At 36.4% G+C, this 15,857-nt stretch overlaps 2 protein-coding genes across 2 annotated transcripts; both read left to right on the forward strand.

Moving 5' to 3' along the window:
- The first annotated feature begins 400 nt into the window (after nucleotides 1–400).
- LOC113295521 (beta-fructofuranosidase, insoluble isoenzyme CWINV1-like) lies at nucleotides 401–3,553 on the forward strand. Its single transcript, XM_026543850.1, has 6 exons — nucleotides 401–691; nucleotides 1,156–1,164; nucleotides 1,294–2,159; nucleotides 2,284–2,681; nucleotides 2,768–2,861; nucleotides 3,046–3,553. The coding sequence occupies exons 1-6, from the start codon at nucleotides 511–513 to the stop codon at nucleotides 3,253–3,255; spliced, it is 1,758 nt and encodes a 585-aa protein (XP_026399635.1). The 5' UTR covers nucleotides 401–510; the 3' UTR covers nucleotides 3,256–3,553.
- Nucleotides 3,554–13,033: 9,480 nt separating this feature from the next.
- LOC113295522 (serine acetyltransferase 1, chloroplastic-like) lies at nucleotides 13,034–15,229 on the forward strand. Its single transcript, XM_026543851.1, has one exon. The coding sequence runs from the start codon at nucleotides 14,102–14,104 to the stop codon at nucleotides 15,170–15,172; it is 1,071 nt and encodes a 356-aa protein (XP_026399636.1). The 5' UTR covers nucleotides 13,034–14,101; the 3' UTR covers nucleotides 15,173–15,229.
- The last annotated feature ends 628 nt before the right edge of the window (nucleotides 15,230–15,857 follow it).

Here is a 15,857-nt window from a genome sequence, read left to right on the forward strand (position 1 = left end):
TCACGTTCTAATTGGTCCATCACTGAGTGTCTCTGTCCTATGACAGCTGTTAAAGGATAACTGTTTCTTGCATTACCGTTAATTATCTCCCTCTTCTTAATTTTTTTTCTTTTTTCTTTTTTTGAAGCATATTTTCTTCTTATAAATGATGTCTGTAAGTCTATTCCTAGTTCTAGTTAATGAAAATCTTTTTCTTCTCTCTTCATATGATTTCCTCTTTGGTATCAAAATGTAAATGTGTAAAATGAGTTTGATTATGTATTAGAATTTACCTCAGTTCATATAGAGCAGTCGAGACATTTTATCCAGAGTAGTTGGCATTCAGTACACCAATCAGAGACTAACTTAAGATTGACAACTTCTAGTTTGTCCATTACTGCACCCCCATTACTCATGGACCCTTTCTTAGCTGCCAATAATTTATTATCATGTGCTTACTTCCAAAATAAATGGATAAATACCCACGTCTTCGTTTCTCATTTCACCACAAAAATAGTTTGAGATACACATATGGCCATGAATACTGTCCCATGGTTGATCGGATTGTGTTGTTCAGTTATCCTTAGTCATGGAGTTCAAGCTTCTCATCATCTATACAGAAACTTTCAATCTCTTCAATCTAATGGTACCCCCATATATCAGCCTTACCGAACTGGTTATCATTTCCAACCTGCTAAAAATTGGATGAATGGTGATTGTCTGAACCTTTCTACTTATCTCTGATAACTATATATGCTTCTATTTTTTCGTGGTCTTGTCGCCGAATTCATATGGGGATAAACTGTGTCTTTTTTTTCTTTTTCTTTTTTGAATTGTAGGATAAGTGACATGTCTTTTATTTTTTTCGTGACAAAACATTGTTTCCTTTTTTTGGAAATATACTATTCGATTAACTGTCATAATATGTGCAATATTGTTGATAAAATTACTAAAGTTCAACAGATTGGTTGGATGATGTTCATAATTCCTAGATAGCCGATTGTTGAACTGCTGAATCTTTAATAATGTTTCAATAATACAAAGCAACATCTAAGAAAATTGAGCCTATTTCTTTTTCATTTTCTTAAATTTAATTTGATCATTTCTAACTTCTTTGTGTTTGGTTTCCATGTCGCAACTATGAATTGACAAATATGGCTCTGGTTGAAATCACAGATCCTAATGGTTAGTATTCTCTTTTCAATCTGATATTCCTGGTTTGATTTCATGATTGAAGTTTGGTGTTAATGTCTGAAGTCAACTTTCATAAACATAAAAATTAGTATGTAAATATATATTTAATTTTTGATGCAGCGCCTATGATTTACAATGGAATATACCATCTATTCTATCAATGGAGCACTTCCGGTGCAGTTTGGGGTGACATAGTGTGGGCTCATGCGACATCCACCGATCTCGTAAACTGGAATCACCATAAAATCGCGATGGTCCCATCGGAACCATTTGATATCGAAGGTGTTTGGTCAGGCTCAGCAACATTTATACAAGGAAAGCCGATTATTCAATACACGGGAATTATTAAGTCGAATCAATGGAACTACCAAGTTCAGGACATGGCAGTGCCGAAGGACTTATCTGATCCTTACCTCGTAGAGTGGAATAAACCAATTGAATACAATCCAGTAATTAAACCCACTGACGGTATCAATGCTAGTGCTTTCAGAGATCCGACTACTGGTTGGAAGGGTCCTGACGGAATCTGGAGAACGACAATAGGAAGCAAAGTGGGCAACAATGGAGTATCATTTTTATTTCGAAGTAGTGATTTTATTCATTGGACTAAAGCAGAACAACCTCTACATTGGGCGAAGGACACCGGAATGTGGGAATGCCCAGATTTCTTTCCCGTGGCTGTTGATGATAAAGAGGGTCTGGATACTTCAGTTCTCGGTCCTAGTGTTAAACACGTGTTCAAGGTGAGCTTGGATGATACCAAGCATGACTACTATACTATTGGAACTTACAACCCTGAAACGGATAAGTATACTCCTGACGAAGGATCCATCGATAATGATTCTGGTTTGAGGTTTGATTACGGAAAATTTTACGCTTCGAAAACATTCTTTGATCATGGAAAGAAAAGGAGAGTACTGTGGGGTTGGGCAAATGAATCTAGTAGTGTAGCTGATGATGTCAAGAAAGGTTGGGCGGGATTGCAGGTACAGTAAACTATGCAATTCAATCTTTTACCGAATCACCTTGCAGGAAACATTAAAATCTTTTACCGAATCAAAATATTATCTGTGCACTGAACTATGCAATTCAATTTGTTTTCTTTTGCAGGCAGTTCCTCGAACAGTATGGCTTGAGGAAAATGGTAAGCAATTGAAACAATGGCCTGTTGAAGAAATAGAGCAACTCCGCACCAAACGAGTTTCTTTACGAAGTCAAGTTCTTAAAGGGGGTTCAGTATTAGAAGTTCCTGGTCTAACAGCTTCACAGGCAGATGTAGATGTTAAATTTAAACTGCCGAAGCTGAAAGATGTAGAAATCATGGACCCTAGTTGGGTTAACCCACAACTACTTTGTAGTTCAAAGCCAGCATCAGTGCAAGGGAAATCAGGACCATTTGGCTTGCTGGCTTTGGCTTCTAAGAACCTAGAAGAACAGACAGCTATTTTCTTCAGAGTATTTAACCATCAAAACAAATATGTTGTGCTCATGTGTAGTGATCAGAGCAGGTCAGTTTCGTTTCACATTTCAATGTGCATTTCAGATCAACTTTAAAATCTTGCTTCATGATCTAAACCTTTCGTATATATAACAGGTCATCTTTGGAAGAAAGTAACGACAAAACCACATATGGAGCTTTTATTGATGTTGATCCTCATCATGATCAGACGCTATCTCTAAGGAGCTTGGTATGTTCAATCTTATTAGCCCTCTTTTCCCAAACCCCAATTTTGTTATGTATGTGACCATGTAATGTAAGAACTAAGAAGTGGGATGTTAATAAATTTGTCCCCGTAATTTACACATGATTTTAGCAACAGGCTAACAATTTTGTGTATATGTTCAATATTTGATGTATTTCTATTTTGGCAGATTGATCATTCAGTAGTGGAGAGTTATGGTGTTGACGGCAAAGCTGTTATATTAGCTAGAGTATATCCAACACTAGCTACTGACAGAGAAGCTCACCTTTACGTATTCAACAACGGAACTGGAAATGTAAAGATGTCTAGTCTTAAGGCATGGAGTATGAAGAAAGCTGAAATCAAGTATCTAAAAGATTTGAAGCATTCAGATAGCTAATTTCTAAAGACATTGGATCTCAGATTTTCACACATTTACAGAGTGGGGAATTTATCTGAAGATGTGTTGGTTAAGTATATATGGGGATATTATTACCGAGACTCATTTGCGGTGTTCTCCAGCTTCTATTATTCATGCTGTAATGAGTGAGAAAATGATATTTTTCCGACTTATTGTTTTGTTAACAGCCTGGAGGTTTGGTTTTATGTCTCCCTCCTTTCTGTTTTTGATTTTCATTGATAAATAAAACTACCCTGTCTCGGGTTTGTCTAACAAATAGTCCAAGGCAGATCCTCCATGTTTGAGTTCCCGAAACCGGCCATAGCAATTGCATGATTTATAGTAAGCAACACGTGCCCAGAGCAGGTTTTTTTTGTCAGTTTCTTGATTAACCTCAATACTAGTGGAACAGTTTAAAGGGATGAGTTCCTACATAGACGCTTATTCAAGCAATATGATCTTCCATAAAGTAAGTACAAATACCATCAACACTTCTTTGGCTATACATACAGAGCAGAATTCTCAACTTCTGGAATAGATTTGCCGATTAACCTTGCTTTTTCACATCACTCAAATCATTTAAGCAAGACCCACTAAAGGAATGGGCTTGGTCCGCTTGGAAAAAACCAGACTTGGCAAATGGGTTTCTTGGATATGTTTTCTCCAAGAGAAGGTTATATCAAATTTAAAAAGATGAACCAAGGATCAGATCATGATCGTTACAGAGAATACTACATATACATTAGTGTCCCAATTACACCAAATCAAACTAGGATCAACATCCTCAAAAGTATCGTTATCAAAAGACCATAAGACTATCAATTGCTTAACCAAGTCAATGTTTTCTTCCACACTCTTATATCGTCCTTCAAAAGTCTTTCCATTCCTCTTCTTCTACAAAGTCTAACATATCGCATAACGTAAGAGTTTCGAAATATCCTTTCATCTACCTTGTAGCACATTGATAGACCAAGCTTCAAACATTTAAAGTAATGTTCTTGGCATTGGCCAGGCTATCTTGAAAGATTTAATGAAATATCTCCAAATCTCAAAAATGTATGTACTGTGGATGAACATAAGATTTCCTGTCGTCATTGCACAAAACACACTGATCTCTATCAATGTTAACATCATGATGATGCAACATATCGCTGGTTGGAAGTGAATCATAGAATGTAGCACAAAGGATAAAATTTACCTTGTTGGGTATGTTACCTTTCCATAGAAACTTATCGAAGTCGCACTCTTCCAGGCCTCCAGTGAGACTTGAAAAAGCGTGGGTCTAACAGCCACACCAAATATTTCGTTCGGCAATCTGTATGGACTAACTCCAATATAATTTCGTGAGAATCAACTAGACAGTCAGGCTCTATCAAGGAAATATATCTAAAAGTTATATCTCAATTTCTCAATACAATCTGCAATCGAACAGATATAAATCTCTGAGACCGATTGATATTAGAAATAACTTGAACGGTATCAAAAACAAATGTTTAAGTGTCAGTCAATTTCAATCAACAACCAAATATTGGATTTACCAATTGATTGAACTAGGCACAAGTTTTGAAATTTAAATTATATAGAAAATATAATGTGGAAAAGAAATAAAAAAGACACCAGAAGTTTTGTTAACAAGGAAACCGCAAATGCAGAAAAACCCCGGGACCTAGTCCAGTTTTGAACACCACACTGTATTAAGCCGCTACAGACACTAGCCTATCACAAGATGACTTCGGACTAGAATATAGTTGAGCCCTAACCAAGTCTCACACCGATTAAGGTACATTCGCTTTCCTTACGCCTCTGAATCCTAGCAGGACTCTACGCACTTGATTCCCTTAGCTGATCTCACCCACAACTAAGAGTTGGTACGACCCAAAGTCGAAGACTTTATAAATAAATCGGTCTCCCACGGAAAAGTCTATTCTGATATATAAATCTGTCTCCCAAAGAAATACCTACGAAGTTTTTGTTCCGTCTTTTGATAAATCAAGGTGAACAGGAACCAATTGATAATCCAGTCTTATATTCCCGAAGAACAACCTAGAAATATCAATCACCTCACAATAACTTAACTATATGGTAGGAGAACAAGTTATTGTGGAATCACAAAGAATGAGATGAAGAGCTTTGTGATTACTTTTTATATCTTACCTATCGGAGATAAATCTCGATCCAATCTTAGAGAAGATAGTACTCAATACGATAGAACAAGTAAGCTCAGAACACACAACTACAGAGAAAATAGTTGGGTTTGGCTTCCGAATCCCAGTGAAGTCTTCAAGTCGTTAACCTATAATGGTTTTAGTAAAAGCTTAGGTTAAAGGAGAATCAACTCTAGTATGCAACTAATATCACACACGAGGTATGGGGATTAGGTTTCCCAGCTGCTAGAGTTCTCCCTTTTATAGTCTTCAAATCATGGTTTGATAGCTTTGAAACAAAGGAATCAATATTCACCGTTAGATGAGCTGTTGATCTAAGATTCAAGCTATGTTTTCTTAAAACCAAAGAAATATATCTCCAAAATTAGATGGTCTTAGATTATTACACACAAATGAAATATACCTTCATTTATATATGGGTAACCGTACCTAAACGTGTATATTGAGTTAGCACACAATAGTTAACCGAGTTAGACATATGAACACTTTTCTATTAACCACATTCATCTAACACGTCTAGATCAAATGATAATCAAATTAATCTAATTGTGTTTCTCATATAGTTTTTCAATTGTTTATATTCTCATAGAAGTATACAAGACAAAATTGAAGAAAAATCGGATTTGATTCAAGAGAGTCAATTCATGAAAATTTAGCCACCGTTTGCAAAGATTGCATTCCTTATTTTATAAATATATTTTTTCATGAGTATGAAAATCATACTTAACCGACTCTAGAACATAAACCAACTTAGTTTTCAAATAGGGACGCAAACTTAAGTTCCGGACTTTGGTCTTGTCTAACAGTTCGCAAACGGGTACGCATTCTGTCGTTCCGAACCTAACTCAGGTAGAACCGTTCGCATACTGGTATGCAAACTTGGTTCCCGGAATTTAACAGTCAAAACCATTCGTATACGGGTATGCAAACTTGGTTTCCGGACCTGAATCACACCAACACAGTTTGTACATAAGTACGTGTACTGTGATGTTTTCCAGACATGAGTTTTAGTTGTAGTCTCCCATTTCAATCATTGAAACATTCTTAGAAGACGACAATGGTTGTCTCACACAAACCATTAGCTTATAAACAGTTTTCAAGTGATCGAATAGCTGTCTCACACAAATCATGCAAGATGTTTCAAGGCAATTTTCACATGATCATCTTTTGACTCATTATTTAGTTTCCAAAATATAGATTTTTTTCAACTAAACTCGTCAAGAAATAATGATGAATGTAGATAAAGCAAAAAAAAATTCAACACATATTTCGAGAAGCATATAAGCGGGTTAAAATCACATCGAAATATCAAATGTGTATAATGTAAAAGTATATATAGTTATACGACTTAGTCTCAATAGGAGGTACAATAGAATAGACTTCTGAGTGATAAATAAGTTTTAGTCTCCACATACCTTTTGTTGATGAACTTCCTCCAAGCTCTCCTCAGTAGAACTTCGTCTTCAATCGATGAACGCCCTAAAATCTAAAGCTCAACTACATATTATATCCTAGTCCGAGACATATCTGAAAAAGCGGGGGTCTAACAACACCACCCAATATTTCGCTTAGCAATCTGTATGGACTAAATCCAATATACTTTTCTAGAGAATCAACTAGATAGTTAGACTCAATATATATTAAAGTATATCGAGGAGTTAATATCTCTGTCTTGTTTTTATTTACTCAAGATAATAGAAATCAGCGAGTTTTTAATCAAACACAAGGAATAACTTGGATGGTACCAAAGACCAATATCCAAGGATCAATCAATGACAATCAACAACCAAAGGTTGGATTATTCTAATTGATGATCTTAACGCACAACCTGTATTATTTCAATTATAAAGATAAAACAATATAATGCGGAAATTGAAATAACACAGACACCAGAAACTTTGTTAACGAGGAAACCGCAAATGAAGAAAACCCCCGGGACCTAGTCCAGATTGAACACACACTGTATTAAGCCGCTACACACACTAGCCTACTCCAATCTAACTTCGGACTGGACTGTAGTTGAACCCCAATCAGTCTCCCACTGATCCAAGGTACAGTTGTAATCCTACGCCTCTGATACCAGCAGGATACTGCGCACTTGATTCCCTTAGCTGATCTCACCCACAACTAAGAGTTGCTACGACCCAAAATCGCAGGTTTTGAAAATAAACAAATCTGTCTCACACAGACAAGTCTATCAAAGGATCAATCTGTCTCCCACAGATAAACCTTAAAAGGTTTTGTTCCATGTTTTGATAATAATTAAGGTGAACAGGAACCAATTGATAATCTGGTCTTATATTCCCGAAGAACATCCTAGAGTTATCAATCACCTCACAACAATCTTAATCGTATGGTAGCGAAACAAGATGTTGCAGAATCACAAACAATGAGACGAAGATGTTTGTGATTACTTTTATATCTTGCCTATCGGAGATATCAATCTCAATCCAATCAATCTGATTGTACTCGTACGATAGAAGATGCAACATCATATCACACAACTACGATAAAAGTAGTATCGGTTTGGCTTCACAATCCCAATGAAGTCTTTAAGTCGTTAACCTGGTTTTAGAAGAAGAAAACCAAAGGTTAAAGGAGAACCGACTCTAGTATGCAAACTAGTATCACACGTGAGGTGTGGGGATTAGTTTTGCACAATGCTAGAGTTCCCCTTATATAGTCTTCCAAATCAGGGTTTGCAATTAAGTTACCTTGGTAATAAAGCAATCAATATCCACCGTTAGATGAAAACCTGATTTAGATTGAAGCTAATATTTCTCAACCGTTGGATGGAAAACTTAGATTGTTACACACACTTGACAATGCATGCTTCTGGGTTTGTTAACCGTACCCAAACGTATGCACTTGTTGGTTCAAAAATAGTTAACCAAAAGGTTATCCATATGAGCATTTCATATCAACCATGTTCTTCTTCACCATAACTAGTTCAAATGACTTCAAATGAACTAGTTAGAGAGTTGTTCAATTGCAAGGAAATCTCATGTACTACACAAGATACAATTGAAGCAAAGATGATTTGATTCACTTGAATCGGTTCATGAACTTTTATAACCACGGTTTGCAAACTGCATTCCTTAGTATTTTTAAGTTTAAGTTCAGAAATCATCTTCAGATATATAACCTTCTCAAGTTGGCAGACTAGGTTCGCGGACTTAAGTTACCGGGCAGAGTTTACAAACTCCAGCAGAAATTCTCGGGTATGAGAACTTCGCCAGTTCTCGGAGTAGGTTCGCGAACTGAGTTCGCGGACTTAGTTCCACGCAAGTAGTTTGTCAACTCCATCAGAAACTCTCGGGTTTGAGAACTTCGGTAGTTCGCAGACTGAGTTCGCGGACTTGTCTCACGCCATTCTTCCGGTTTCCTTGATCAACAAAGTTCGCAAACTTTGGTTCAAGGAATAGGACTTATACATAAATGTGTTCCCACAACAATGCTTATGTCCATCATTGGTTATGTAATCTAAACTCTCATTTCAATCATTGAAACATTCTTAGAGGACGTTATATAGTTGTTACACCATTTCTCGTCAAAGCAATTTTCAAGATGATTGAAACATATCATGAATTTCGTCACATGGTAAAGATAAACTTGGTTAAAGCGAAAAGCTTACCAGCTCATATTTCGAGATATAGATAGGCGAGGTATACTCGTCTCGAAATACCAAATGTGTATAATCAAAGTCTATATATATAGCATACGACTTCTTGTCTCAAAGAGTAGGAGATAGAGTAGAGAAAATTTTGAGTGATAGATAAGTTCAAGTCTTCACATACCTTTTTGTCGAGAAGTTCAACCGATTCCTTGACTAGTTCTTCTACTTGTATGATGAATCGCCATGAAGTCCTTGAGCTCAACTACACTTTTTATCCTAGTCCGAGACTTAGCTATAATAGACTAGAAATCAATACTTATAGTTTTGATCACTAACATTGACAAACATGCTTGAGATAGCAACGCATGCGAGTTTGACCGAGCAATGCTCTAACAGTATCTATAAGTAGACTAGAAATCAAGACTTATAGTTTTGGAAACGCTTGCGAGTTCGACCGAGCTTGCTCTAGAAAAACTTTAGCGTTGAAATTTTCCATTATCCCACTTCGTCTTCCCCCTTCTACTTGATCAGGTTCGTGATTTAAATCACGCCTTAATGAATCACATTTTAATTGTTCATTCATGTGTTAATGTCCCCATGAAATCGCAGACCCAATCTTCATTCGCTATCACGTCAAAAATTGTTGCATATATACTTCACCTTTGTCGCCTTGAAGACAATCGTAAAAAAGTCCTACAATCTCCCCCTATCTAGCCATTGGTCCTTCCAAAACCGTATGCCTTTACCATTTCTAACCGCAAAGCTCGCCATGGTCTGGACTGTCGGCACCATGTTGATAACATTCTTCCACAGACTCTTACCTTGTGGCTTATTATCCACATCAGACATTAGCAGTTCACTATTGTGAGCGAATTTCTCATTTACTATCTTCCTCCAAAAGTTGTATTGGTCTTCGAAAATCTCCAAATCCACTTACCTAGCAGTGGTTGATTTATTTTCCTCAAATTATTCACTCCTAGACCCTCATTCTCCTTCGGCGCACTAATCTTACTCCATGAAACCCAGACCAATTTCTTTCTACCTTCTACCCCACCTCACATGAAGTTGCGTATAATCCTAATCATTCCTTTTTCCACACTTGCTGGAAGATGAAAAAGAGACAAGAAATAAATTGGTAAGCTCACAAGAAAACTCTTAATAAGAATTAATCTACCTGCTTTATTAAGTTGCATTTTCTTCCACGACGTCAGCTTTTGTTGCATTCTAATAAAGACATAGTCACAAACAAATGTGTTATGCCAATGTGCTCCAATTGACATTCCAAGGTAAGTGAACAATAACTTTTCTATCTTACAGCCTAGTTCTCGAGCTAGAAAATCAGTAACCCCTTCGGCTCCCACACTGATCATAGTACTCTTATTCTAAGTTCAGCTTCAAACCTGTAAAAGTTTCGAAGACAGCCAAAATGATGATGAGGCGTCTAACTTCCTCCATCGAAGCATCAATAAATATCAAAGTGTTATCTGCAAATTGAATATGATAAATAATAGAGCCATGATCCACCACTTGGAAACCGAAAAGCTGTCCTCTCCCCACCGCATCGTTTATTAGTTTTGAAAGGATTTCGACCACCAAGAGAATCAAATACGGGGACGGTGAATCTCGCTGCCTTGAACCCTTATTTGGATATGCTATATGGAGAATGAGACTAAAAAAATATTAAAATAACCTATTTTGTTGTGTTTGGTGGGTCCTTATCCTTAAATATACGATAAAGTATGAAAATACGCTCTCTGTTTTATGTTAAATTGAAAAAAATGATAGTATCTCGAGCAATGAAGGTAATGTATTGAGCGACAAAGTCTCTAATGTTTAGATTTGCCTACGATTTTCGAATCAATAAATTTGCTAGTTTGCCTAGTGAAATTGGTCATTTACCATATCCATAATAGCTCTTACTGATTCAGGTCATATCCTTCATATCTATAATAACTTTTAGAAAAATTTGCCAGGTTGCTAATTCTATAGTGAAAAAAATAATTTTCACCTTTTCTATTTATTTAATTTTTTTTCTTGTCAAGTTTGGAATTTATTTTGTCCTCATTTTTCAAGGTTGCTAATAGGGGTACCAAATTGTTTGGAGATGTACCAAAATACACATAAGATAAAAATACCTATTACCTCTGAAGTGGTACACCCTCAAACAATTTAGTACCCCAATTAACAATTTTGTGATTTTTACTTAAAGTCAAACAAATTTAGCAGCCTTGTCAAGAAAGCTAAACATCGAGACCATTTGGTCACCAATTGTATGCGCAAACACAGTGCAGTGGAGACCATTTCGATACATTTGACCAAAAGATGAGGAAATTTCTGTGGGCGGGTCCTAGTGGGACAGTACATCGCTTTCTCCAGCCGCCCGACATGTAGTCTGTGTTAAATAAACCAGTGCTTTTTTAAAGTCATTTATGGACACTTACCGAGGACAGTCATTTATTTACCAGTCTTGTCTCCTGTGTGATACTGCTTCTGGTACCCTTCACTCCGTAGACCAGTAGGCATGGTTCACCGAACCAGGTATTCGATATCGTATCGGTCCTCACATATACAGATGTGCATTGACCGATATTGCCCAAGATTGACCAAAATAATGGAATTTGCCAGTATCGACGTCCTTCATCGTACCAGTTTGGATATAGTAGTACCTCCACATAATGATATTATATTATACCCTATACATATTAATACAAAATCATATTCTGGACTTATAAAATCTTGCACTGATCGACTTCCATGTATTAATAATTTTGTGTGTACCCAAAAACATTAATATATGGAGGTTTTAGTATTTACAATTTATGCGTAGGAACCAAATGAATCTTCGAAGAATCCACGTCATCTATCATCTAGTGTAAATTTTTTTAGTATTTACAATTTATTTTGTTTTGAGTATTATTTTTTTTCAAGATGGTAACAAAATTGGTCATATGCCTTAACACTTATGTCTTTTATATTCCTTATTCATCGGTATCAGATACTATCTGTGTATATCGACAAATATGGATCGATATACCACAAATATCAGATAACCAGAGATACAGATAAACTGGAAATTTTGGATTAGTATTAACATATACAAATACGATATGGTAGATGCGGCAGGCAAAACTTGTTAGTAAGGCAAGTTCCTACGGGGGTGACTAACCCACCCATTTATCATGCCAGCTGGCCTGGCAAACTGGTCGTGCTATTATTGTAAAAATGTTAAGCGATCGAGTCTACACCATTCAGTTGATTTCAAATCTCCAACGACTCTTTCTCCATTGCTATAAAATGTGACATTCAAATACAAAAATTACACTAAAATTTTTTACACAAAAAAAATCTATCTTATCTTTCAAAATTGCAAAGTTTGAATTCCAACTTGACTTGGCTACCCAACTTGATTTTTCCGAAGTGGTGCTTGAAGTCGCCGTTAGTAAGATATGTTAAGGTTATAAAGAAATACGTAAAAACCAAAAAAGTCTGCAAGTTTTGGATATTAACCAAATCAAACCTCCAACTGAGAAAAGAAAAAGAAAAGTTCAATGCAAGAAAAATTTGAAGGCAAAGAAAAAGATAAACAAAGAAAACTCCGTTCATGAGCGCATTGATTGGAAGTTTGGTGAACCAGCGAGTCTACACTCACCGTGAAAAGGTACCGATATTGGTACCGAGTGAGACATGAGATATGGGCGGGGTCCACCAGGACTTGTAGGGGGCCATCATGTATATCTCACTCGGTACAAAATGATTTACAAATTTCACGCTACATGTAGCATTTTTGTTGGTGAAATGAAGAAGATAAACAAGATGAAGAACACTGTCCCAAATTTTTCCTTTTAAAGTCTAGTTTATATTATTGTAAGTTATGTCTAGTTTATATTACCTAGATGAATGAAAGTGGCATGGTACTAATGTATATTAAAATTCTAAACTTAATGAAAGATGCACTAGTTTTATATTAATAATATCTTAAAATTGATATTTATACAAATGAAAGATGCATAATATTCGGGCTGTTAATCTAAACTCATCATTTGGGAAACACCCTCAGGATAAGATAACAATCATCGAATTGAAAATATTTTCCCACTCTATTGAGCCATTCGAGCCGACACATTTGCTCCACATTGTATGCGTTCTGGCCATTTTGTCAGTTTCCATAGCTTTCAGTAAGTGCAGCAACAAACAATTTCACATCCTTGCTGATTATTCTGAAGCGATGACACAACCCATTTACATCTCGATTATAGAGGTTCAATGTTTTTTTTTTTGAAATCTATGAAATATGCGACTCCATACAGTAACTTCTTGTTGTTGTTGTCCATCATTGACCACATCTTGTATAACAAAAACATAATGCCTGCAAATGAAATCATCTTCAGCTATGCTAAATCTGCGACCTCGACCTCGAACCGACATGTTGGATTTGTGGAGTGAAAGAATGGAGATTGAAGAAATGATGTGAATTGAAATGAAATTTGATATTGTATTTATAGGATGATGAAATGATGACCGTTAGATGAAATGATATTTATAGAATGGAGATTGAAGAAATGATGTGAGTCTAAACCGCTGCCGGTGGAAAGTAGACCGATTTGTTTTTCCTAAACCACTCGACCGCTCGGTAGAAGCTTGACCTGCTTGTTTGCCAGCTTCATAATGGGTACAAAACTGGCAAACAAGCCAGCTTGTTGTGCCCATAGGAAGTGGCCTAAGGGGCAGATTTACTGGTTGAATGTTCCATGGTTGTTCACGGGAGACAAATCACTGGACACATCCCAAGCTCAAATTAGTATTTCTGATTATTTACGAAGCATAAAGGCTCTCCCTCTAGATTCCCTCAAAACAGGAAAGAAAATACAGCTGTTGGTAGTTCTTTACATTGAAATTGAAGGATTTTTAGAAGCAAATCAAAAGAATATATTCTCCATTAATGTCAATTGTAAATAAAGATTTTTACCTGTACTCTGCACAACTATAAGTGCGTTGTCTTGATTCTTACACAGATAAGTGAGATTTAATTTTAATCTTATTCTAGTCCGCCATTAATACTTTATCTATGCGGATATCAAGTTTCTCTGTTTTTCTATCAAATTCTAAAAAACCTTTTCACCAGATCTGTTCTGCCACAAAAACCATATCAATTTGCTATGAAAATCATCACAGACCCAATACATCAACAAATCATTGTTTCCGAAATGGCAACAAGTTTAGAAAATTCTCATCAATCCCCAATAATATCTCTGATATTGCAACAACATGTTCCTCATTTAATCAAGATCATCATCACCAGAAACCCATTATTACTCAAAAAGATGATGAAACATGGTTAAAGATACTTGAAGAAGCTAGATCTGATGTTGAAAACGAACCCATTTTATCAGAATACTATTCGAGATCGATTCTATCTCATACTTCTTTAGAAAGTTCATTAGCTAATCAAATCGCAATGAAACTAAGCAACTCAAATCTCCAAACCAGCACCCTTTCAGAAATCTTCCTGGGTATTTTGAATGAAGATGAAGAAATAAAAAAATCCATCAGACTCGATTTGATGGCAGTCAAAGAAAGAGACCCAGCTTGCATCAGTTACGTTCATTGTATTCTAAACTTCAAAGGGTTCTTGGCAATCCAAACACACCGAATCGCGCAGAAATTATGGTCACAAGACAGGAAAACACTAGCTCTGTTAATCCAAAACAGAGTTTCAGAAATATTCGGTGTTGATATTCACCCGGCTGCGAAAATCGGACACGGGATATTACTCGATCACGCAACCGGTGTTGTCGTCGGAGAAACGTCGGTGATCGGAAACAATGTGTCGATTCTGCATAATGTGACGTTAGGTGGAACCGGAAATGTTTGTGGCGATAGGCATCCCAAAATTGGTGATGGTGTTTTGATAGGTGCGTGTACTTCTATATTAGGGAATGTTAAGATTGGTGAAGGTGCTAAAATTGGTGCGGGATCCGTTGTTTTGAAAGATGTGCCTGCGAGAACTACTGCTGTTGGTAATCCTGCTAGGTTGCTTGGAGGTAAAAAGAATCCGTCCAAGTTGGATAAAATTCCTAGTTTTACTATGGATCATACTTACTCTTTTTTGAGTGATTCTCATGATTATGTAGTTTAAATTAAAGTTTATAAAATGTAGTTTAAATTAAAGTTTATAAAATAAAGTGAAACTCCATTATCTTTATCCTTGTCTTATCTTGTCCGCAATTGGCCCTTTAAAAAAAATTGACAGAAAGCAATTGGTCCTCAACTCCATTCTGGAAATTTAAAGTCTTTTGAACTTATTGTTCCCGTATAAGAGCAAGGGCTACGAGTAGTGTCACCTTTCAAATGAAAGAGTGCACTACCAATTTGAGCAAATTAGGTTCTCTTATGGGTAGGTTTCAATCCATTTTTCCTCCAAATCCTTCCACACACTCGTTCAATCGAACGAGTAGTTAGAAGTTTCACACTAGACGGGGGACTATCCCCCGTCAGGAAAAAGAAATTGTTAGTACAAAACGGGGGACAGTCCCCCGTTAAAAACTTTTTTTTTTTCGTTTTTTTTTTTTTGACAGGGGACTATCCTCCGTCTATGTAGCCTTTTTTGTTTGACGGGGATGAATATAGACTGCTCGAAAAGTTATGCAAAATAGACTGCTCGCACAGGTCATTCGGACACCGGATGATGATAAGTTATCAATTTGTGTTCGGAGGGTGAAATAGTAATTTAGGTTTTTACCCTTGTGGCTGCACGTGTTGAAGCTAGTGGGTGTCCCATCATCTTGGTCGGCCTTATCTACAGATCGAGAAGATAACTCTCG

Source organism: Papaver somniferum, chromosome 7 (assembly GCF_003573695.1).
Source record: "Papaver somniferum cultivar HN1 chromosome 7, ASM357369v1, whole genome shotgun sequence".
Taxonomy (NCBI): domain Eukaryota; kingdom Viridiplantae; phylum Streptophyta; class Magnoliopsida; order Ranunculales; family Papaveraceae; genus Papaver; species Papaver somniferum.